Source organism: Indicator indicator, chromosome 2 (genome assembly GCF_027791375.1).
Source record: "Indicator indicator isolate 239-I01 chromosome 2, UM_Iind_1.1, whole genome shotgun sequence".
NCBI lineage: Eukaryota > Metazoa > Chordata > Aves > Piciformes > Indicatoridae > Indicator > Indicator indicator.
Window position 1 is genome coordinate 40,640,172 of NC_072011.1, and position 25,960 is coordinate 40,666,131.

At 39.7% G+C, this 25,960-nt stretch overlaps 1 protein-coding gene across 1 annotated transcript in view; it reads left to right on the forward strand.

Annotated features, from left to right (window-relative positions):
• Positions 1–1,886: 1,886 nt before the first annotated feature.
• Positions 1,887–25,960, forward strand: part of RASGRP3 (RAS guanyl releasing protein 3) — a 31,197-nt gene continuing 7,123 nt past the window's right edge. The window contains exons 1-12 of the mRNA XM_054396958.1: positions 1,887–1,956; positions 3,457–3,559; positions 4,748–4,810; positions 5,940–6,071; positions 7,355–7,502; positions 10,941–11,114; positions 11,521–11,637; positions 11,939–12,214; positions 19,949–20,026; positions 22,072–22,188; positions 24,567–24,682; positions 25,444–25,591. Of these exons, the coding sequence (XP_054252933.1) occupies positions 1,887–1,956; positions 3,457–3,559; positions 4,748–4,810; positions 5,940–6,071; positions 7,355–7,502; positions 10,941–11,114; positions 11,521–11,637; positions 11,939–12,214; positions 19,949–20,026; positions 22,072–22,188; positions 24,567–24,682; positions 25,444–25,591 (1,542 nt within the window). The remainder of the gene's footprint in view (positions 1,957–3,456; positions 3,560–4,747; positions 4,811–5,939; positions 6,072–7,354; positions 7,503–10,940; positions 11,115–11,520; positions 11,638–11,938; positions 12,215–19,948; positions 20,027–22,071; positions 22,189–24,566; positions 24,683–25,443; positions 25,592–25,960) is intronic.

Here is a 25,960-nt window from a genome sequence, read left to right on the forward strand (position 1 = left end):
CTGCCTTTTCCTGAGAAAGGAGCATCCCTGCCCATACATGCTGTGGGTGTGAGCTGCTGGCTGAGGTGGAACCAACAGGGCCAATAAAGCTTAGTGTCCCTTAGGTGGCTGGCCCATGGCAATGTCTGCAGCGTTGTAAGTACACAGGGACCTAACTCAGAGTACTTTGTGCTTATTGTAACAGTGGCATTTGTGAGAGGGTCAGGGTGGATTAGTAAAAAGGGTGAAGCATGCCAGTACTGTCAGGATGGCATTTGCAATGCAAGGTCTGTGATATGATAGCTCTGAAAAACTTTATATTTTGGGGCGATTAAGGCATGTATCGTACATACTGTGTCCAGTTCTGGGCCCCTCAGTTTAGGAAAGATGTTGAATTGCTGGAGCATGCCCAGAGAAGGGCAACGAGGCTGGTGAGAGGCCTTGAGCACAAGCCCTGTGAGGAGAGGCTGAGGGAGCTGGGACTGTTTAGCCTGGAGAAGAGGAGGCTCAGGGGTGACCTCATTGCTGTCTACAACTACCTGAAGGGAGGTTGTAGCCAGGAGGGGTTTGGTCTCTTCTCCCAGGCACCCAGCACCAGAACAAGGGGACACAGTCTCAAGCTGCGCCAGGGGAGGTTTAGGCTGGAGGTGAGGAGAAAGTTCTTCACAGAGAGAGTGGTTGGCCATTGGAATGTGCTGCCCAGGGAGGTGGTGGAGTCACCATCCCTGGAGGTGTTCAAGAGGGGATTGGACGTGGCACTTGGTGCCATGGTTTAGATAGGCATGAGGTTTAGGGTGACAGGTTGGACTCGATGATCCTTGAGGTCTCTTCCAACCTTCATGATTCTATGATTCTATTCTATGATTCTATCATTCCTCAGTACTATGCATCACCAACATTAAAAAATTGTGTGTGTGTAACAACTACTAAAACGCAACTGCCCAAATTCTTTCACTGTTTTGCTTCAAGGACTCTTTTGGCTTTTTTTTTTTCCCCTAGGAAAGTTACTGGATGTACTTTGTTATTGTTTGTCACCTTTCAAACACTTGCTAGGGGCCAGGCAGTAATGGGACTTAGTCAGAGAGAATAAAATATTTATTTTCAAAAACTTGTACCAGTATTTTGTGCATCTTTCAGGTAGACAGATATGATAATTAAATGCAGAGTAGATATATGATCTTTGAGGTTCCTTCCAACGTGGTATTCTGTGGTTCTATGATATATGATACAATTTAGAATTTTGTGTATGTATTTCACTTTCTACAACTGTTCAGCTACCATGGGAAGATTTGTATAAACAAGCTGTAGGGACTGATCTTAAGGTTCTTCATGAAGTCTCCTCTTAGTTTAATGTTTGCTATGAACTTTGTTAAACATTTTGTGCAGTCTGTGCCTATTAGGACCATTAGCATCACCATGAACCTCAGGGGAAAAATGCTTATGTTTAAAAACATCAAAGCAAGGTTATTAACAAAAAGTGAGTTATCAAGTCTAATAAAATGACCTGAACAAAATGTGCATCACTGTACATGCATGCTCTCTTTTACCATCTGGTTTCTGTTTTATGACCCTAGCTATGGATTTATTTTGTGCTCATGAATAAATTATTGGACAACACTTCAAAACACAAGCTGAAACATAGGGAAAGCTTGTGGTAGTCTTTCATATGCACTGATTCATGTGGGGAAAAATCAGATTATAAAAAAAATTAGTTGAACTGTAAGCAATACGTCCTGGTAAGTCTTCCATATAGTCGTATAATGATGATTTCTTTTACTTTCTTCAGATTTTCCTTGAAGTCCAGCTAAGAATGCAACCAACAATAAAGTGAAAAAGCTGTACAGCCGAAGAAGCACCCTTCTTCTTGGTGAAAATGTCTCTTATATTTTGACAACAATTAAAGGACAATGGGGTCAAACACACTTGGGAAGGCTGCAACATTAGATGAGCTTTTGAATGCTTGTATTGAAATGTTTGGTATGCTTTTCCAATATTTTACTTTGTTGTTATTGAAATCCATCATATAATATAACCCCTACTGGTTTCTGATTTAGCTGATCTTTCCCTTGGCAAGCAATTTTTCCTTTCTATAAAATTTTCCATGTTTCATTTTGCCTCAGAATCACATTGGCTAGAGTTTTAATCATATGCACACTGTATTAAATTTTCTTAGTGTGGATAATGCACAATGGTGCTTTTAGTTGTTTTTTAAATGCTGGCCTTTACTGAGAGAAGTATTTAATCAAATTATTCAAGGAATTATTTCTGGCATTGATCTTTGTCTTGAGTGGTTACACAGCTGCCTTTTGACCAGGCTTTTTTTTTTTTAAGGCTTTCTGAATCATCATGGAATACTTGTAATAATACGACTTAAGGCTCATGTATTCTTTTTACTCTTATTAAAATGTGATTTACCAGATCTGAGGGAAAGAAGTGATGAAATAGACCTTGATCCACAACACCATTAATCATGATATATGCCACATTGCAGTCAGATGAGTTCATGGATGGCCTTAAATGCTTTGAAATGGGGCTCCAATTCACAAAGCTACATTTAGATTCTCTTGAAATGCAGGACAGCTTTTCACTGGAATGAGGTATTAATTTTTTCTTTACCTTACAGAAAGAAGCTATTGTCTAAAGATGAGAAAGATTCAATAATTAAGGGGCAGAATCTTTCTACTGAGTGTAGTGCATCCTCATATTGTCTGTAGACCACAATAAAGCCTATTCTAAGTACCTAGTGTGAGGTAGCAAAGCCCATGTACTTGTCTGTTGGAAATCATACTCCTTGTATATGAACTCTTGACAGCTGTCACCCACATGTGGCTCCCATTTCACACATGCATATCATCTACTGTCTTTTTAAAGAGTGACAGAGGGAGAATAATCTAAGATGGCAAATGTTGAGGAACACTGATGGTCAGCAAGCATACGAAGGAACAACTCCTTCTGTAGCCTCAGTGGCAACATTGAAGAGATGCCAGGGTCTGTGCAGCAGCTGGAGATGAGACCCTGGGTACAGACATGAGGTGCTGCTTTGACACTGAATTCCTTCTTTGTAACAATCTAGTTGTTAACATAAATCCATAGAGCTGCAATAAAGCAAATATTGGAAGTGGTTGTACAGAAATAATGTCCCCACCCCGTTGGTGGACTAATTTTGGATTTGTTCTTTGGATTACCATCTGTCTCTTTCTATAACATTTAGCTTAATGCTGTCTGTATCCTGGTTTTCTACCACTCCCTGTTATCTACACCAATGTTTTATTTATCTATTTTTTTTAACCTACCACTACAGTCTAGCAGTGGGCATCACTAAAGGAGCATTTGTGTTCTTTGATTTTGTTTTTTACATGTTTGGTAGATAATGACCAAACATTTTCACTTTGGATCATTTCTCTCTGATTCCACCTGAAGAATAAAAGTCCCTCTCCGTTCATGAATGTGGTTAACTCACTTGTTTCTCTTTTGCAGATGACAAAGGAAATCGGTGCGCCAGCCATTTGCCAAGAACCTTTCTTTTAATGCACCGGTGGTATCTGCCTTCCACAGAGCTGGCTGGCAAACTTCTATCCACATATCCTTTCAGGAGTACTTGCAAGTTGACATTAGAATGTCAAAAGCAGGTTATTTCTGTGACTGTAAAAATGCATCGATTCATTAGTGACAAGCAAGGTTTAGGGGTGGGATTTTTTTAGCCTATAAGGTGGGAGTCTATAATCTTCCTGCAGTTAGTTGTGGAGTTTTTGCATATGTATAAGTTTGCTGAGGCATACTTCGAGTTAACTTTGAATAAATGGAAATATATTGCCAAGATAACTTTGTAATGGCTGGCTGGCCTTGGACTACTATGAGCTTTCAGTGGTGGTATGGGTTGGATTGGATGCCCCCAATAATTTTGTTTAGAATCTGCCCCTCAGAACAAATTCACCACACTCAGAATTTGGAAGTAAAAATGGAATTGCATTTACAAAAGAAACTAAATATAAAAGTATAAAAGGTAATTAATAGGTACAAAGTACATTTACATAGATATGCAAAAGCTTAACAAAAGCACAGCCCCCCCCCCCCCCCCTTTACCTTGATTCAGCTCCTTTATCCCCTCCTGGGGACAAAAGGCACTCAGAAGGCTACAAAACCACATGTGCTCCCTCTCCACGCACCCTGTACCTTTGAGAAGCCAAAATAGAGAAGCCCGAGGTCAGAGGGAGGGAGCACAGCCTGAAACCCAAAGCAGAGCAGTGAGAGAGAGATAGCAGACTTCTTAAGACTTCTTGTGCAAAATATAAGCCATTTCTTCAGGCCACTTGAGTGAGATGAACTTATCATTATTATAATGTGAGGAGTCCACCCCTCTTCTAGTGTCTGAAACCTCTGGAAACCTCTGTTTACAACTAAAATTTTAGTTCCAAGCTGTAACAAGTGGTAACTAGCACCTATATGTCATTTATACCTCTTAAAGACTTAAGTAATCACAAGTTTTCTTGTATTTGGTTAGCCAGACCTGGTAAGAAGCCATTCAGCAGAATATTCAGAATAGTTAATAAAGCATTTTTACTAGGGCAAAAAACAAAGTGGCAGCCAGGAAATGGTCTCTGTCCCCTAGGATGTGAGAGTGAATCTAACATCAGAGCATACTGTGGTTGGCTGTAGAAGAAAAGTTTGATTTTTTATTTTATTCAGCTGATCTAATGTCAAGAGTATTCTGTGGATAAAAACAGCATTACTGAATCAAGGCACACAAAGCTTTCTTTAGCTAGTCTACGTACAGAGATGCCAATGGGGACAACTGCAATGAATTCAGACTGAAAATCTGCTATTTCATGAGGTAAGTGTGCTTCTGGCCCTCTAGCATTTTTGTTTATGTTTCTGTGAATATTATCAATGTAATTTCTTTTTGTAAAGATTAAAATTAAACCATGGAAATATGAGGGGGTTTGTTTGGTTGGTCTGTTGTGGTTTGGGTTTCTTTTGATCTCCAGTCCATAGTGAAGAGTGAATTTCTGTGCTTTGAAAATGATTGTTCACATTGAGCCATCCAACCTTTAAGGCTGTATTGACTTTAAAAACTGACTGAGAACTTGTGCTATGATGTACCTGGGGTTTGAGTGTGACACCTCTTAGAGGCAGGCTAGTTCAGTGCTACACAGAAGAGAGACACATTTTGCTTCAATGTATGCTTTACTGTAGTGTGGTAGAGGAAGATTATCTCTGGGCTGTTGGCTTCAGTTCACACAATCCCTACACAATTCATTACTCCAGTGATGCAAAAGCTATTGCAGGTTGAGTATGTTCTGATCCTTTCACTAACTATCTCAAATCTTGTTTCTGTGGGAAAGCTTTCAAGTATTAGGCTGTGCTTTTGTAGGAACGTCTCTCTGTAAAAGCGAAAGTGTGAATTTTTAAGCTAACCTGAAATCACCAGCTTCCCTCAAACGCAGCAGGCATTGAAGGCAGGACTGGTAAAGCCTTTTCCATACCCCCTTCCATAGCAGAGGAGACATCTCATTCACATTGTTATTGTAGAACCGCCACTCAAATTCACATTTTCATAGCAAGAAGAAAGAAAACATTTATTCTGTGCAGATAAAGTTTCTCAGTTAGACAAGGGGTAAGTGAAAGTTTCATTCAAGGCCTTGGCAGGGTGCATCAGGACACGCCTGTGTGTGCCTTTTGTGTGTGTCACCCCAGGCAACACTTTAATTCTGCATTTCAGTAGAATGCTGCTCTGTTTTGCTGTGGCGAGATAACTGAAGGAAATCATGTGATAAAGTGACTTCAGTGTCACAGATAATTACAGCAGCCAGAAGTTGGAGTAGTCTACCTTCTCTGCCAAAATCCATTGGGTTTGAAATATTTTATATCCAGTTAAAAAAATGTGAATGTATACATATGTAGCCACTGAATGTTACACCTGAATCCCTGGGCATCTCCTAACTGCTCTCTGTGGATTTCAGATACTGGATTTTGGAATTTCCTGCGGAGTTTAACTTGGATCTTGGGCTGATTCGTTTGACTGAAGAGTTTCGAGAAGTAGCCAGCCAGCTTGGATATGAGGATCACATCCATCTCATTGATATCTCCAGCATGTAAGGATATTATAAGCTTCAACATCTTTCTCTCTGTAACAGCAGAATTCTAGTTCTGTGCAAAACATAAAATTATTAAGGGTCATCTTGATCTTGAGAGAGCAAAAAAGCAGTTTAAAAATATTATATTGTCTTCTAAATTTGAAGTTACTAAAATCTCTAAATTCTAGTTGCAGTGTCACACTAAGGAGAATATTCTTATCTGTATGTAAGTTTTAAATATAAATGGGAAATAAATAATTTTCCAGACAAAGCTAGTATCAATTAAGTGATTAATATTACTTTTTTCCTATGTTTTTTCATGCAGAATGACAAACAGTGCGGTGATTTGCATAATGTATAAATGTTGCATTTTCTCAGGGAAGCTTTTTTGTTCAGTCACAAGTAACACATTCATTTTTTCAAATGGCTTTTTGTGTACTTCTTTTCTGTAATTTAACTGGATAATCTTTAGTGTTCATATTTGTAGTTTTATTGCATCCAAAATATTCCACTACAGTTTTCTTGACACACTGAAATGAAAGTTACCTTTTAAACATCAACACACAAGCTCATGTATCTCACTTGATATTGTAGATTTTCTTTTAAAATATGGCATACATATAGCGACTTTGCTTTATTTTAAAATGTCATAGTAACCTGGAAGGACAGCACTCTAATCTCGATGAAGGTTGCAAGACTTCCTGCAAGAGCCATATCAGTGAAATCACTTGAATACTGTCTCATAAATCTTCATTTAAAAATATTGTTAGCAACCTCTTCTTGCTCTCTCAAGTGTTTTTGCTGTATATGGATAGGGATTATTCCATTGCTGGCAACAAAATAATTTGCCTTTATGTCCACCCACTTCTTACTGTTTTGCTAGCTGTCTGTTTCCGCTGTTCCATTATTTCATGGGTCTGTGTTCTCACAGAGTAAAATCTAATCCTCGATGTTATTCAAGACTTCTTTTACTCACTGTCAGAATTTGATATGACTTGTTCTTCTTGTATTCTCAAGGCTTAGTTTAATTATGGCTTTCTGTATCAGAGAGAAGAATATGTTGTCCTTTTGTTGTGATAGAAACCTTCTATTATTTATCATTTGCAGTAGTGCCTTCAATACTTTTATCTTCTGTTATGCACCTGAGCAGATCTTACTCAGAGTGCTTATTATGTACTCAGTATCACAGATCAGACAATTCATGATCTTCTCTGGGTACTTTTGTATCATGTGTGCAAACCATGAGCTAGACTCATGTGTGCCCATACAGAAATTACGATTATGCCTGTTTTCTGTTACAGTCCTTCCTATGACTGGATGAGAAGAGTTACACAGAGGAAGAGGATTTCCAAGAAAGGAAAAGCCTGTCTACTGTTCGACCATCTGGAACCCATTGAGCTAGCTGAACATCTCACTTTTCTGGAGCATAAATCTTTCAGAAGAATTTCTGTAAGAAGCCTACAACTTTGTCACTTGCCATTAGGAGCCTGTTCTTGAGGAATGTTCACATGATTTAACATTTAGAATAGAATAGAATAGAATAGAATAGAATAGAATCAAGAAGGTTGGAAGAGACCTCAAGGATCATCGAGTCCAACCTGTCACCCTATACCTCATGCCACCTCCCTGGGCAGCACATTCCAATGGCCAACCACTCTCTCTGTGAAGAACTTTCTCCTCACCTCCAGCCTAAACCTCCCCTGGCACAGCTTGAGACTGTGTCCTCTTGTTCTGGTGCTGGTTGCCTGGGAGAAGAGACCAAACCCCTCCTGGCTACAACCTCCCTTCAGGTAGTTGTAGACAGCAATGAGGTCTCCCCTGAGCCTTCTCTTCTCCAGGCTAAACAGTCCCAGCTCCCTCAGCCTCTCCTCATAGGGCTTGTGCTCAAGGCCTCTCACCAGCCTCGTTGCCCTTCTCTGGACATGCTCCAGCAATTCAACATCTTTCCTAAACTGACGGGCCCAGAACTGGACACAGTACTCAAGGTGTGGCCTAACCAGTGCTGTGTACAGGGGTACAATGACCTCCCTGCTCCTGCTGGCCACACTATGCCTGATGCAGGCCAGGATGCCATTGGCTCTCTTGGCCACCTGGGCACACTGCTGGCTCATGTTCAGGCGCTACTGTCAACCAGTACCCCCAGGTCCCTTTCCACCTGGCTGCTCTCCAGCCACTCTGACCCCAGCCTGTAGCTCTGCATGGGGTTGTTGTGGCCGAAGTGCAGCACCAGCACTTGGACTTGTTGAATGCCATCCTGTTGGACTCTGCCCATCTGTCCAGCCTGTCAAGGTCCCTCTGCAGAGCCCTTCTACCTTTATGACTTTTTCCCCTGAACACTTCACTGTGTAGTCCTTCATATGAAGTGCATAACCACTCATGATTGATGCTTTTAATGACAAAAGTTAATTTTAATTTTGTGGAGAAATTCTGCGCAAACATTACTGCTGAAAGCTACTGTAGCCATGTGTTGCAGCAGCTGATTAAACTAATATTATTGTTCAAAATCTTCAGCTGGGCTTTTTTTGTCTCCTCTGAGGAAAATAGTTAATCACTTTTCAGGAAACACCAGAGTCTTTTTGATTAATTAATTTTTGAAGAAACTGAAATATAGAGGATCCTCCTGTAGACTCTCATTACTCCCAACCACTTCATAAACTCTTCATTTGTCAGCTTCGGATCAGAAGATAATTCAGGTCAGAAGGGATCTCATGAGGCCTCTAGGCCAGCATCCTGCCCAAAGCAGGGTCACTTCTGAGATAGGTCATGTTACTCAGGGACTTAGCTGGTTGGGTCTTAAAAATCTTCAAGAACAGAGACATCATGGCTTTGTTTTCCTCCTTTTCCCATATTGGCACTGAGGAAAATTCAGAGGCAATTACTTGTTTTGACACATGATTATACATGACCAAGTGGTAAAATGGTTGAAGATGAAAGTAGAAGCTAAAGCAAAGCAAATTAATAACCTAAATATCAAAAAGAAATGGTGATTTCTGCTGGCAAATATCCATATTAAAAGAGCAATTGATGCCACTGTGTCTGGTGGCAAATGAAAGCACTAATTTCTCAAGATGTTGAGTTATCTTCAGAAAAAAATGAGACTTTTTAAAAAGTATTTGGGAGCATGAAAGAGATCAAACTCCAAAACTAAGAAAAATATCTTAGGTTTTTTGTTTGTTTCAAGAGAGGAAGGAAAAAGAGATCAATGAGGAGCTGAGACCAGTCTAAACAGAATCACTTTTGACGTCATTTAATAACATTCAAAAGTTTATTGCTCTAGACTTCAAATCATGGGAAAACACCCTGCCATGATCTGTGCAATGCTAACCTCAAAGAAGCAGGGAAGGACAAGAAAAAAAGGATGTGTTTCTAACTAGACTTAAGATATATTTGAATTGTTGTGGGAATTCTAGAAATCAAAATCAGACCTGCAATGAATTTTCTTATTTCCTTGCTCTTTCTAATTTGTCTGTTAATTCTTTGGGTTGAATTTTGCTATCTCATGTGTTTCTCTGCCACTAATTAGAGTTAATTAATCTTATATTATCCTGCAATGCAATGAAGAAGTTTGAAAGATGTGTTACTTGTTTATATGAGACTGGTAACCAAACAGATTTAACAATGGTACATTTCCAAGGAATAAAGTGAAGGGCATACTTCAAAACACAGAGATTGAAAAATGAGCCCATTTTTGCTAACGTAATTTAAAGGACAATTTATAACTTCTAGAGAGAAACAACAAGCATTTATTTGGAGATATCAATGAGACCAAGTGATTTGCCATGAGCTGTTCAGAAATTAAGAGTTCTATATATTTTTACAAGGTAGGCAAAAATGTTATGTCAAAGTTATGTAATTGTCTTTGGTTTTACCTATTTAAAAACAATGTGGAGAAGAAGGATATGCAGTGTTAACTGTAACAGGAAGCATTTTAGAGTATCTGAACACTGACATACTGTATATCTGTAACTCTGAGATGAACATCTGCTGTATAAGAGCATATGTAATCTTGGTCTTCTAGCAGGCAATTTTTGATCAGCTAAGATCAAGAAAACCATGTTGGCTGGTATTGCTGTCAAATCCCTGCACAAGTTAAAGTTATGTCATAAGCTTCTGAAAAATCCATCTTAAAGGGACAACTGAAAAATGTTTTCCAAACATTTAGGGAAACAGGGACTGAACAATGTCATCAGAAGAGGTGAGATTTAGCAGAAGTAGCTCCTTGTGCTACAGAACTTTTTTTATATAAGAAAAAGAAAATGTGTGCATAGCTTCTTGGGACACAGTTCAAGTTCCTGTGAAGAACAACAGGCTTCTATGATTTCAGTGGGGGCAAAATTTCCCTGTTTACATCAACAATGCTTCTTGCTTGTAGCACCAGATAATTCCTATAGAGTATCATGCCATGAGGGTATCAACTAAAACTGCATAGAATAAAATGTTGTGTCAAGTAAATGATGGAAAAGATGATTCCATGGAAGTAATAATCATGCTCATCATGCATGCTGCTGTATTACCTGACACACAAACAAAAAAAAAACTAAGCTGACAGTTAAGTAATAAAAAAAACTACCAACAACAATAAAATTTAAAGAAAGAACAGATGTGCAACATCACAGAATTGTCAGGGTTGGAAGGGACCTCAAGGATCATCTAGTTCCAAATCCCCTGCCATGGGCAGGGACACCCTCCGCTAGATCAGGTTGCCCAGAGCCACATCCAGCCTGGCCTTAAAAACCTCCCTGAGCAACCCATTGCAGTAGAGTCTGTTAACCCTGAGTCTTGGCCATTTTCTAAACAAGAGGATCTTTAAAAGGAAAAAATGATCAAAGTTTCAATTTTATTCTTCAGTTGTCCACTGTTTTGCTGAAAATGCCTTTCCTCTGTTAGTTCACAGACTACCAGAGCTATGTGATTCATGGCTGCTTGGAGAACAATCCTACTTTGGAGAGATCTATTGCTTTATTTAATGGTATCTCCAAATGGGTCCAGCTCATGGTTCTCAGCAAACCAACACCCCAGCAAAGGGCAGAAGTAATCACGAAGTTTATCAATGTTGCACAGGTAAGTAAGTCTGGCACATGAGTATAAAGCAATAATACAAACAGAGACTGCAGTAAACAAATGTGCAGGATGACCTTCATGGTGTTTCCTCAGTGAACAGTCTGTTCAGTATCACTGCAGGTTATTTGTTCAGGCATGGCATGTCTGCATTTTTAAACTACCAGACATAACTATGAAATAATGCTTCTTTGCTGTATTCTGGCTGGCCACTGTCACTGTTATGTTTCTTATGGACCTAAGATAATTTTTAAAAAGACATGCTGAACCATTCTCTTATGTGCCCTGGTTTAGTGATTGTGCTTTAGCAGTGACAGGTTGTCTCCTTTTGCTTGTCATGGGTGACACTGGATGGCCACCACAGGTATTTCTTTGGGATTTAATTATGCATGATCAATCTCTCCTGCAGAAGCTCCTTCACCTCCAGAACTTCAACACATTGATGGCAGTTGTTGGAGGTCTAAGCCACAGTTCTATTTCCCGCCTGAAAGAAACACATTCTCATCTGGCTTCAGAAGTCACAAAGGTATGGTGGACTCCAGAATACAGACATAATGAGCAGAACAACACCTCTTTGAGGTCTGAGGGTTTCTGCAGTGCAGGTATCTCACCAGCACAATACTTGGATCATGGCAGGGCATCATAAAAGGCATTTCGGTTGCATTCCTCTTGATGGAGAAGAATCAGCTCATGGAGATCCTCTGCTTGATTGTCTGTGCCACAGAGGAAATTAACCCTGTTGACATCTTGACATGTGCTCATTTATAACAGCTTAAGGCAATGGTATGAATGCTTTCACAGAGACTTGCTTCTCTGGCTATTTGTAGGACTGGAACGAAATGACAGAGCTGGTCTCTTCCAATGGAAACTACTGCAGCTACCGCAAGGCTTTTGCTGACTGTCTTGGCTTCAAAATTCCTATTTTAGGAGTTCATTTGAAAGACTTGATTGCTGTCCATGTCATTTTTCCTGACTGGATAGATGAGAACAAAGTTAACATAGTGAAAATGCAACAGCTTTCCATCACCTTGAGTGAACTGGTTTCCCTGCAAACTGCCTCTCATCATTTAGAGCCTAATATGGATTTAATTAACCTCCTAACTGTAAGTATTGAGCATGTTTCTATTCACTTCAGTTCTTCAGATGTTGAGTGTCAGTAGGAATATTCATCTATGTACATATAACTGTACATTATTATCCCAGTTGTGTAAAAAGAAAAGGGAGGGAATACAAAACAGAAACAAGTTCATGTGAGGTGTGAATAAAGTCCAAGAGAGTTTCATTACTATAGTGTGTAATGGCTGAAAGCAGCAACAGGATTGTTTACAGTTAAGTATTTTAAGGATAAGAGAAAGAGGGCTTTATTTGTCTTAGAAACAGAAATTAAGCTCTTATATCTCCTGCGCAAAGACTGGGTGACATGTTGATGTGGACATACAAATGAAATGCCAACTTGACCATCACTCTGTTTGTGTTCCTCTATGCTTTGTGTGCAACACAGTATTCTGCCTATCCAGTAAGTAAAAATGCTTTTGGTTGGTCTTAAAACAGCCCCTGCAATCTTTTCTGTTTCCCATCTTCATACTCCTTGGCAGTGGCTACCTTCAGGGAAGTTTGAAACTTGTACATACAAATTACAGATAAAGATTTGAATGTCCCAATCCAAATGTGTAGGTAACGACTGTCATTTTAAGAAACAGTACATTTTATTTCAAAACATATGGAAGCATGGACCCTGAGCCATAGGGCCAAATCCTCTTTCTCTTTAAATTTAGTCACTTTAGCTACAATCTTAACTGCAGTGGGGTTTACTCAGCACCAGTTTGTTCAGTTCTCAAGGAAAAAACAATGTCTTAGAATGAAATATAGAACTTGTGAAACTTGGGAAAAATAACATTATTTGTTGTAAACCTGCTGATTGTTGATGTTGCAAGCAAATAAAAGCCACCTACACATCTGAGGAGATATACATATGTGTCATCTTAGTAAAGGACTTTCTTATATAATGATTTTATGCTGTTTCTCTTCTTGTTATCTTTCAGATCTCTAATCTAGACTGAAAGAGAATCTCTTTCCTCTCCTGAAGTCAATAGAATTCTTTAAAAAATAAACTTATAAGTAAGCAAGGTCTGTGTGTAGTTAGGGCAGATTTCTGGTTTCTTCAAGTGTATTTTTCATATGATAGCACAAACTTCTCAAAGTTTACTCCCTGGAGAGGTGGGAACCAAATTCCAGCTTTCCCTCAGCCAGGTCACAGGCTTGAGTGACTCTCATTACTTATCTCACTCTAGGTAAATATCTTAACTGGAGTGCTGTTGGGCAGGAGTTCTGGATTTTTTCCTTTCATGCTCAACTTTAAAGTGATAAAAAATGTGCATATGTGGAAACTAAGCAGAGTTTGTAGTTTGTAGTGGATTTATGCTGGGACTGATCAGGTACCAGGAGTTACACTTCAGAGGCTGACAAATACGAGCCTGAGTTTGAAGCAACCAAGACAACATGTATATATATCTGAGCCTTCACTGTAGTGAGGAATGGGAGGTGAGGGGAAAAGGAAAACCTCCTACAGTATTTTGTATGGAGCAACCTGTGAACAAGTCCTAGTCGTGGTTAGGGGGACAGGGAGGAGAAGGGAACACATAGTGCCTACTGCAACACCCACATAATTAAAATACCAGACTGTAAAGGAAGATATGTATTGCTTTGTTTTGTTTCAGTAGGGACTGACAGTTGCTTTCTTACCTCATGCCACTCTTTCCCTCCCTGCTTGTTTCTGGAAGTTCATTGTTTCTTACAATCTTGGCTGTGAGTAGGAGGAAGTGGAACCTCATATTTTAGAGAACTGAGTAATAAGAAAATGAGCCAAAAAGGGCAGAAATTAGGCAACGTGAAGTGAGAGATGGAAGCTGAGCCACAGAATCACAGAATGCCAGGTTGGAAGGGATCCCAAGGATCATCTGGTCCGACCTTTCTAGGTTATAGTGTAGTTTAAATGAGTTGGCCCCACACCCTATCAAACTGGGTCTTAAAAGTGACCAGTGTAGGTCACTTCTCTTGGGAGATTATTCCAATGTCTAACTGTTCTCATTGTGGAAAATTTTCTTCTGGTGTCCAGTTGGAATCTCTGCAGGATTAACTTCTACCCATTGCTCTTTGTCTTTTCCATGTGGCTCCTGGTAAAAAGGGAGTCTCCACTATCCTGGTAGATACCCTTTATGTACTGATTTGCAGTAATAAGCCTCCCCTAAGGCTTCTCTTCTCAAGGCTGAACAAACCCAGTTCTCTCAGCCTTTCCACACATGGCAGGTCTTCCAGTCCTCTGATCATTCTCCTGCCCCTTCTCTGGATATGTTCCAGCCTGTCTGTGTCTCTTTTGTATGTTGGGGACCAAAGCTGCATTCAGTACTCTGGGTGTGGTCTGACAAACTCTGAGCAGAGTGGGACAATGGCTTTTTTATCTCTGTTGGTAATTCCCTTGTTGATGCAACCCAGCATCCTGTTGGCTTTCTTTGGTGCTGTAGCATACTGTTCACTCATTTTGAGCTTGTTATCCACCAAGACTCCCAGGTCCCTCTCCACAGGGCTGCTCTCCAGCCAGGTGGATCACAGTCTGAACTGCCCTCTTGGGTGATGTATTCCCAGGTGCAAGACCCTACACTTGTACCACTGAACTTCATAATGTTCTTGCTAGCCCACTCATTCAGCCTGTCCAGGTCTTCCTGGAGGGTAGCACTCTCTTCTGGAGTGCCAGCCACTCCTGACATTTTGCAGTTTTCTCTTTTGAGTGACAGCCTGCTTTCCAAAAGGAGCAGAAAGCTTCAATTTTTTTAAGACATTGCAGGTTCATTCCCATCATTGTATCAGCCTGATCTTATGTATTTTTCCTTTCTTTTTCCATTTTTTCCTTGTTTTGTTTGGGTGTTTTCAGCAAAATTATATGTTTTTTATTCATATTTACATAATATTTTATTGAGTACATTTCTTTTACCAGGAGAAGTAACTGGGTCCATGACAATCACTTTTTTGCTTACTGTGTTTGCATGTATTAATTCTTAATATTACTGTGCCGATTTCGGTTACAGCTGAGACAATCTGATTGTAAATAAATGAAGCTGCAATGTGCAATGTTAATTCCAAACATGATCATGAGATAAAATTGAATTAACTTTTTACCTGTTAGAATGATTCAATGGTGGTGCCTTTCAGTGACAATAGAGACAGCCACAGGTATCCTTGTTAGTTGCAGACATCCTAAAACCTTCCAAGGATAATTCTGTCTTTTATAGTAGCCACTGAAAGTGTAGCTACGAGTGAAGTAGGTTTGGTGGTGTAAGAGTTTTAATTTAAGTTGATGACTCCTGGAAAGGTTAAAAACAAATTTCTGAAAAGGTTCCTAGACCTGAACTTTTGTATAACTTGTAGTACTATGAACATTCTCACTTTTCTTTCAATATGTAGGTTTTGTCCTCATTTATACGTATGAATACATTACAGTATCTTTTTTTTTCCTTTTATTTTCTTTTTATAGAGTGGTATTTTAAACAATGATAATGTTTTTTGTCAATCTTTTTGTTAATAAAAAAGTTTTAAATTATATTCTAGAGCTGACAAGAGCTGGCTAAAAATAGTTGACCTTGCTACGTGCAAATAGTCTTTTAGCAGATTTAGCCTCCCTTGCTGCCAAAGTCACCTTCAGAACCTGGAGAAATAACTATTCTATTTATTGATAGGTCTTTCCTCTCTAATGTAAACTAAAAATATTTCTCATCTTTAACTTACAGAAACTCCCTTTCAAAGCTAGAAAATGTGTATGAATGTGTAGAGTGCTTTTCATTTGCATGCGAATCGCTGACCCAACCATTTGTTCACTTCTGTCGTTTTCCCATTTCTATCCAGGCAGGATTTTAGTAGGTGATTTGTCCTGATAAGCAGTTTATAAACTTCTTGCCTGCCCTCTGTCCCTTTGCTGTATTGGCTTTTATATCACGCTTAGTGAGCTCTAACAGCCTGAGCTGTGCTTGCTTTACAAGTAAATCACTGGGTGCTGGCTTGCCAGTCAAACAACTTGTACAAAAAGGACTAAGTGGCCATGTGGGAATTCGTTCTGGTCTTTCTTTTCCTCAGTGGTGAAGCCCTATCTGCCCTGGGGGAGCTGATACCTTTCAATTGGTTTGGAAGGAGGGACCTGGGACTGTTTAGCCTGGAGAAGAGGAGGCTCAGGGGAGACCTCATTGCTGTCTACAACTACCTGAAGGGAGGTTGTAGCCAGGAGGGGTTTGGTCTCTTCTCCCAGGCAACCAGCACCAGAACAAGAGGACACAGTCTCAAGCTGTGCCAGGGGAGGTTTAGGCTGGAGGTGAGGAGAAAGTTCTTCACAGAGAGAGTGGTTGGCCATTGGAATGTGCTGCCCAGGGAGGTGGTGGAGTCACCATCCCTGGAGGTGTTCAAGAAGGGATTGGACATGGCACTTGGTGCCATGGTTTAGATAGGCATGAGGTGTAGGGTGACAGGTTGGACTCGATGATCCTTGAGGTCTCTTCCAACCTTCTTGATTCTATGATTCTATTAAATGGTGACATTTGGGAAGAATGTGTTAAGAGGTATGAAGTAAGAGCCTGGCTTAAAAGCCAGGGCAAGGGCTTGGTAGTAAAATTCAGGCCATCTGGTCAAGTGTCTTTATAGGCATTTTTCAGATGCTGTTGTGTGTATAGACCTAAATGGTAAATGGTGAACCAGAGAACTTAAACCTCTGTGATTTCAGTGGTAGCTGCTAAGTGATCAGCATTCTGTAAAGTTAGGGCACTCACTTGATTTAAATGTCAGTACACAAACTTCTAAGTCTGCTTCCACACCCTCCCCATCTTATTGTCAGCATAAAAAATCAGTTTCTAGCTGACAGAATTTTAGCTTTGAACAAGTAGCTGAAAGAGGCCAATATTCTGCATGAAAACTAAAATGCCACAAGTAAGGCAAAGGTTTGCTGTATGAAGGGCAGTGAGACAAATGCATGCTTGCTGTCATAGGAGACTGCAAAAGATGAAGGGGAGTTTTAGTGCTGTGAGTCCTCACTTGGTCATGTGTAAATAAGTCTGAATTATACAGGCAAAATAAGTAAATGTGCCTCAACTCAGCTGCCTATGAACCAGAGTGTTACACAAAGACAGACTCAAATTTTAGTGCATGCATACTCTCAGTCTATGAGGTTTTTCCTCCTTTCCTGCTTTATTGACCACATTTACTCCACCTCTACTGACTGTACCCATTTCTGTGCCAAACCCTGGCATCCAAAACCTGGAGCTAAAAATCAGAAGTAGTAAAAGAGGACTTAACATGAATCTTGGAAGTGCACTAGAGAGGAATAATATCTCTAATGACATTTTCATCATTAGAAAACAACATTTTATAAGGATACTTGAGGGATTTTCTTACCTGCTGTGCAGTATTTCTACGACATGGATTTATTTCACAACATGAATAAAAGCCTGTGGGTAAATGTTTCATCACTTTCTGTGGATTGGAAGAGGATCTCAGTCTCTCAACTAGTCCACAGTGTATTTATACAAACTGCATTAGAATTCATTTGGCCCCACCGTTTTCCCCTCATTATTTTTAGGTCTCAGAAGCTATTTGTATAACCTGTTCCGAGACTACATGCAAATGACTGGAAAGTCCCAGTCATTTATAAAGTCTAGTGAAGAGAATGAGAAATATCTGAACAATCAAATTGAAAGTCACCCTCCCTGTGTTCAGTACCTTACACTTAAAAAACCAAACCAAGACCATGCCTTTCTGATCCCTCCTCAATGCCTCCAAAAGTTGTTTAGAAACCCAGGACAGCAGTGAAAGCCAAATTCGAATGGAAACCGCCACCTGCTGTAGAGGCTGTCCTAGGAAAAGTCTGATTGCAATTTCTCTGTCAGAGCAAAGCAGTAAGTGAAATGTAAAATGAAATTGTGCATGTAGCTATTTTGCTAGTATTTAAAACTTCTTTACGAGACCGTGGCTTGTCCACTGTGTGCTTACACATTGTGGCTAATGAAGTCATAACTGCTTCTTAGGATAAGGTCAGGTAATTCAGGGAGTGGAGATACAAACTTGTTAAGTAAATTCTGGTGCATTTTCGTCCCCAAATCCACTGCTCATCTGGCCTGCTGAGAAAACTGTGCTCTTTTGCAGGAACAGGTCTTTTGAACTAGCAATTCTGCTGTCAGTCCCAGCCTGGCCTGGTAATAATTTGCTCCAGCTGAGTTTTGCTTATTTTATACCACCAAAGAACCTAAGAATACAGTCACTAAAAAACTAAGTACATGAATGATTTTTGTTACAGCAGTTACTGTATCTGCATTATCATTTGGACAGGACCTTACATTCCTCTGTGACAGCAGACTGCTGGCTGGGTAAAGGAACCTGCAGGATGCTCAGGGGTTCATTGGTGCCCATAACCAAAGTACAAGCACAAAAATCGACATCGTGTAACAGCTAGATGGAATTAATAATGGAAGATCCAGACATCTCTAAAGCCATGTGTTTGCTGTGGGATGTGTAGCTATCTTGGGAAAGGGCACAACTCCTGTCAGAGCACAAAATTCTCCCTACAAGAAGGTAGTTCCTAGGGGTGGTTCTACAGCACTGCACCACTAATCCTGCTTGTTACTAATTTAGCACTTCAGGTTCTCTAAAAATAACCTCCTGTCACAGTCATTTAGTCAGCAGCAATTCTATCTGCCTGCTGGGAAATATCTTTTTAATTCAATCTTACCTTAATAGGGAATTTGCAAGGTAGATGATAACTTTGAATTATGTCAATTACTCCAAAACCAGTTAATGTAGGGACACAATCACAAGAAACATGCAATGTTCATTTCCTTTCATTGTAAAACATTAGGCATGATGTTGATTAATTTTCTCCTTCATCACTCCAGGCAAGGAGGAATTTACTGCAGACCTGCATTGGCACAAGACCACAGATGCCAAAGTAAAACCAAACAAATTCACCTTACTTTAAGCATATTTCTGCTCCTTCTTTTTCATCAATGAGACCTGTACAGAAAAGAATGAATACATGGAGGGGAAAAAAAAACCCTGCCATTTTTCACAAACAAATAAAACAAAACAAAACAAAACTAAAACCAAACCAAAACAAACCAAAACAAACCCAGGCTGAAAAGGACTTGGCATTGCTTGATGAGGGGATCAGGGGCAGGCCAAGCTGGGCTAACGTGAGTTGCTCTTCATGATGCACTTTGCTGCATCAAGAGTGGTACCAAAACTGGCTTGCCTCTCCTAGGCCTATGCTAGTGCCCAAGGCCCTTTGGAGAAGCTTTTGCTGTATTGGCTGATCTCTGTAAAAGAGCTGCTGTACTCTGACCCTTCTTTCAGGAACAAAATTGGACCAGAACACAATCTCAAGTCCTTCTAGCCTAACCCATCTACAACTTTTTTCCTGCAGTTTTGGTATTCAACAGGTTCTCTCTCAGATCTGTCATGACCACAGAGCTGCTAAAAGAAAGTGTTTTGTGTAAAGGTGGTCTTTGGTACCAATGTTCCCCTTTGGAGAAGGTCAATACGCAGCCTCTCTCACTCATCGTGTTGACTGCAGGATGTGGCATACCTCAAGTACAGCAACATCTCAGCTCAGTGTGCTCGCCAGCACAGGTTATGCTAGGGCTGTGAAGAGCTGCTTTCCTAGTAGCTGCAAGCAGCTTCAGTGTTTGTCTCGAGCTCCAAGTAGCAAACTGTTTTGTTTAGCTTCAGTGACAGGTGTATCTCTGCTTGCAAGACTGTCATAACTAACCCAGTCTAATAAATGTTAATGATTCTCTTTTTCTGATGCATAGCTGTCCTTGGACCTCTATCACACTGAGGATGACATCTACAAGCTGTCGCTGGTGCTGGAACCAAGGAACTCAAAATCTGTAGGTCATCTTTAACCACATTTTCACATATTTCTTAATTTCTCTGCATGCAGTTGATTGAATTTTTAAATGACTTTAAATGATGAGTTTCATTATTCCTATTCACTTAAAGATTTCTAGTGTGCATGCTTGTCGTTATTTTTAGTGCATACTGGGAGAAGTAAATATAGAAACATGGCAGACTTAATTATTATTCTCAACAAAATCTCTGCAAGTCATCAAAAGCATAGCTCTGCTTTATGTAAAGTTTTCCTTTGTAAATTTATATCCATTATTTATTATGTGACCATTACTTCATTTTTCTGGATGTTGGTGAGATTGTACAAAACAACACTGAGTCCGAAGATTTGTTTTAGATAAGCCACAACATTGGCTGTACTGTTTTAAAAAGTGTTTGCTGATGTAGAATTGGTTGAATCTTGGGCTCTCCGCCAATGCTTGACCATGTTAGAACAGAGATCACAGGGTTTTTTTTTTTAGTATGTGCAGCTATGTATAATGCTGCATTAATAACTTTCATATTAATATTTCAAATTAATAATTTTCATTATGATTTGCAAATCTGATGATACAGATAAATCTCCTAATTAACAGTTTAATTTAAAGCGTTACCCTCCTCTGTTGCCAAAGTCTGGGGACTCCTCTTCCCTCTGACCATTGTATCAGTGCATTGACATCCTTACTACCTATCATATCCAGCATGTGATTCTCTCAGGTGAGCGCTCTCAAGTCTGGCACCAACAGAAACTAAGGGTGGCTGGAAATGCTTAACAGATTGTAAGAGCAGAGTCCAGTGGTCTGAGGGGACTCATTGCAGTCCTTTTTATGTTTTCAAAGTATTCTTAAAAGCAAGCAAGGAAGCAGAACACCTTGATTTTCTATTATAGGGCTATTGAAGATAGTTTATCATTCTTGAAGACCAGTTTGAGGACTATGTATGAGTGCTTTCAATAGTGGATGATGAGGAATAGTAAGGAAGCTAGCCAATATTTCCATAGTCAACAATGATTCAATTTGAATAACTGGAATTTTATTACAGTCTCCCATCCTTGTTGGATATTATATGACCTCAACAGTTCTCATTTATCAGTTATTCTGGCTCCATCTTGCTCCCATTACTGTCAGCAAAGCTGATTTTTTACAGCTCTGTGCTGTAACAAAGGACTGTATGGAAGGACTAATGGGAAACTACTGTAAATGAAGACATTTATCACATTGCTGCTCTGATCTCCAGCTTTAAGAAGGGCAAAAGCAGTATAAACAGTGCTATGAACTTTAACACGACCCAGCAATTGTGGGAGACTTCTACATAATGATCGTGAATAACCAGTGACACTGAGCTGTTGCAGCACCTTGATGGGTAGAAGCAAGACCATTTGAGGTATATGATGGGTGATGGAGTGACAAAGCACACAAGGTATTTTAGAGGGAAAAGAATCTGTAGAGCTTTTGTATGTGGCAAGGCAACGTGATAACACAGTTATATCATCATTGCAACTGCTCCTTGATTTCTTGTTGTGTCGGTACCACTCCCATGCAGGTGCACTGTGTAGGAAGTGCCTTAGGCTGCTTCAGATATTTTTGAGGCAAAACTGGAACCGATCAGTTAGCATACAAGTCTGTTTTCAACAGGGTCTTGAGCAAGACTTTCATTCTGTTAAAACTGGAAGGAGATGTTTTTAGTCAGTGCGGCAGCCTAAAAAAGTATGAAGACTGACCACCAGTTGTAGTGCAGCATCTCCCTGTCACACTGTCCTGCTTTCCCCTCTGCACTTGTTGGGAGTTTTTACAAGTAAAGCTTTTCAGCTCACTTGGTACTGTCACTGCTGGCGTAGCTGTGAGGTGCCACAGAGAGCCAAACTGAAGCTGTTAGCACAATCAACCCTTTAAAACCCTGCCTAATGTGTTCCTAACCACATTTTTTACAGCACAGGGACTCTATAGTAGTTTGTGGTTGTAGCTCTGACACATAGAGCTACTTTTAGCAGGAAATTCAACTTCATCGTTCGGATTTTAAAATACTTGTGTTCTGATCCATCTCTCAGCAGCCTACCTCCCCAACGACCCCTAACAAGCCAGTAGTGCCACTGGAGTGGGCATCTGGAGTGGTACCAAAACCTGATCCTACTGTCATTAACAAGCACATTAGAAAACTAGTGGATGTAAGTATTTGGAAGAATATACTGGTCAAAGAGAATGATAGCTTTGATATTGTCATCATCATAATTAATTTCAAGCTTTTTTTTTTTTCTATTCCCGAAATCAGTGATAGAATTAATAATAGAATTAATGATAGAATCAGTGATAAAATTAGTGATAGAAACAGTGATAGAATTAGTAAGCAGGTTTATTGAAACAAAGGAGCAAGCTTTCAGGGGCTGTTCAATAAGTTTGATAAGCAAATATAAATTCAGAGGGGAAAGCTGAGTTTTTGCAGCTCTAGTCTCACAATTTATGTCTGGTAACAGATAGCTGGAAACAAGAATACTCAAAACTGACAACTCATTGGTAAGTCCAGAGCAGGTTTCTGGAAATCCTGGTTCTGGTTTTCAACTTAGACCTAGCTAACAACGAGAGACTGAGGGAGTTGGGTCTCTTTAGCTTGGAGGAGACTAAGGGATGACATCATTAATGTTTATAAATATGTAAAGGGTGAGTGCCAAGGGGATGGAGCCAGGCTCTTCTCAGTGGTGCCCAATGACAGGACAAGGGGCAATGGGTGGAATTTGAGGCATAGGACGTTCCATGGAAACAGGAGGAAATTTTTTTTCACTGTGAGGGTGACAGATCACCTGAACAGGCTGCCCAGGGGCGTTGTGGAATCTCCCCCTCTGGGGATATTCAAAACATGCCTAGACGCATTTCTGTGTGATCTGGTATAGGTGATCCTGCTCTGGCAGGGGGGTTGAATTAGATGCTCTTTTGAGGTCCCTTCCAGCCCCTAACATTCTGTGATCATTGATGTCCCTTCCAGCCCCTAACATTCTGTGATCATTGAGGTCCCTTCCAACCCTGACAATTTTGTGATTCTGTGACTTTCCAGTGCATACTATGTGTGGTAAAGAAAGCACTATTGTGGTATCACTTTAAAAATCTGTGCATGAAGTCATAGAGAATTATAGCTGTGATCTTCTACCTTCAGTTTGGGAGGTAATACATTAGGTAATGCAGACAAAACCAAACACTACCAAGATCCTGTGGAGAGACAAAGCCATGTGTTGGTGTGTGAGGGACTTTTAGTGATGTGAGAAACATGCAGAGGAACCAGGAATATGTTGTAAATAATGAAGCAAGATTTCCTTCTGTCTTTAAGTCTGTGAGGAACTATTAAATTCTGAGTTCATCTGTGTTACAGGACAGTAATTTGGCTTATGTTAAGATAACTTAGTCTTCAGTTCTGTCAGACTTCAAATATATCTTGTGGTTTACTTTTGGTATGTGCTCTTTTATTTGTTATATTAAAAAAAAAAGTCTTTTTTTCTCTTAATGGGATATGCCAGAACTGCACATGCTGTTTCTGTATTGCTTTTATCAGTGTTGTATACACTGACAAAAATCACTCCACCTCCAAACTTCTCTTTGAGAGCTTGTTTAAATAGAAAGACTGTTGCAACACTTTAATCTTCCCAGAATATGCTGGGCAGGGGGTTGTTCTTGCTCCTGTGAGTTTGAGTGATACAGCCTCCCATTCCACAATTTTGGCCTGATTCAGGATATGTGATTTTGATTTGACAGGATTAAAATATGATTTGGGTCTCTTATGAATACAGCTTACCTAAATGCCAACATCACTGTACAGTCCTCCTCGTTTTGCCAATCTTTGTCATTTACTGGCTGGTTTGAGTTGGGCTTTAAGGAATTTTCATTATTATTGTTACTTTAAGTGTTGAATACTACTTGAGTTTCCAAACTGGTTTCTTCTTGATGATGGATAGTAATTCCTTATCAGCTAAGGAAGACTTACATCATTTTATGTGACCTCTAAATTTGATCCCATGTCTGGTTTTACTTAGTGGCGAGCTGGAGTGGGTTAATGGGAGGGATTGTGATTAGATATAAAGTGCTCATGATGTGGATGTCAAAGTATTAGTGAACAAATCTGTGACAGAGCTGAGGTGGCCAGCTAAAAGAGAAGTGAAACAAAAGTCTTCAGGAATACTGATGGGAGCTGCTGTTGGGTTGTTCTATCTCTATTTTTTGTGATTGAAAAGCACTCTTAATGAAGCAAAGGAAATACTTCACATGGGGTAGAATTTTATTGACATTTCCCATAAGGCAAGAACAATTATGTCCAAGGAAGTGTGTCAGACCATCCCTAGATAAATACTGAGGACAAGTTTTCTTCTAGAATTAGGGTTTTTCCCCCTACAGTACAATAAATATGCATATTTAAGTACCTAGTAGGAATAAAAGGAGTAAAAGAAGGCAGCAGAGCATCTGATTAGTAATGTTGTACATTAAGTTACATGAAATTATAAAGTTGAAAAGCTGATATTAGATATTAGGACAATAATTTCTTCTTTTCATTTTTTTCCCCCAGTCTGTCTTTAGAAACTATGATCATGACCATGATGGCTATATTTCTCAGGAAGACTTTGAAAGTATAGCTGCTAACTTCCCCTTTTTGGACTCTTTCTGTGTGCTGGACAAAGATCAGTAAGTTTGGAGATTACTTTGTGATTTTTTTTTTCTTGATTTAGAACTGCATGAAAACCAAATGTTGAAGAAATAATGTCTCCCAAGTTTCTTATGTCTGCCATCTCAGAACTAAACTGATGGTTTAGTTCTGTTTTCATTTAACTTCTTATGCTGTAATCGGTTCTATAAGCCCACCCAGGCTGCAGTTCTCCTTGCTGGGACAGAGTCAAAACCCAGAGAGTACTGTCAAATTACAGTGGAGATGATGTATCCAGATCAGGCATCAGCCTGATTAAACAAGTTGTGTGCAGGACAGGGGACATGAGTGTATGGAGCAGAGAGAGGGCAATACATATTCCAGGAGGTGTATATATAATGTGCATTTCTTAGCTAGTTTGGCTTCATAATTCTTCATGTCCAGAATCTCTTTAGCTGTCAGGGCTGGTCAGCCATGGGCATATCTTTTTCATCTGTGTGAGCAGTTAAATCAGGATACTTCATTTAATGACCTGATCTGTGCTCTGATACCATGAACAGCTGAGAAACCAAAATCCATGCTGTATGTTCAGCATTTGCTATTTAATGATGACTAAGACCACAGGTGCTCTAAGCCTTTATTTTTTTTTTTCTGCCAGGACTGTTGCAACTCTTTCAAGGAATGTGTTTTGTGTGGTGCCTTCTTTTTGAATTTAGAAAATTCTGGATTGTTCAGTGCTGTGAGCAGTGAAAGATCTACTCTCCTTTTTTTTTTTTTTTTTTTTTTTTTTTTCCCCTAACAGAGATGGTCTTATAAGCAAAGAAGAAATGATGGCTTACTTTCTGAGAGCTAAATCACAGTTTCAGTGTAAAATGGGACCAGGGTTTATTCATAACTTTCAGGAGATGACATATCTTAAGCCAACTTTCTGTGAGCACTGTGCAGGATTTGTAAGTATGTCTTTAATAATAATATATCATAAGCACAATTTTTTACTCTTTAATATAGACAATGTAAAACTGGCTCCACACATCACTAAAGTCTCTTGGTCAAATATCTTACTGCACAAAACATTTACTCATGTGGTAGCTGTGCTATCCAGTTTTGTTTTAGCTGTTCCTGAATACTGGAATTTTTAAGAATTACTGTTTAATGGCGGTGAGGGGAGGAAGTTAGCTAGAGGATATTAGAGACTGTATGAGTGGCTTTTCTTGGTTTATCTTAAGTTCTTTAATTTGGCTTGATTTTCCATGTAAACAAGCTTAAGGGAAAATGGGTGTCTGGAACAGAGGATACAGCTGAAGTCAAAGCCATTCTTT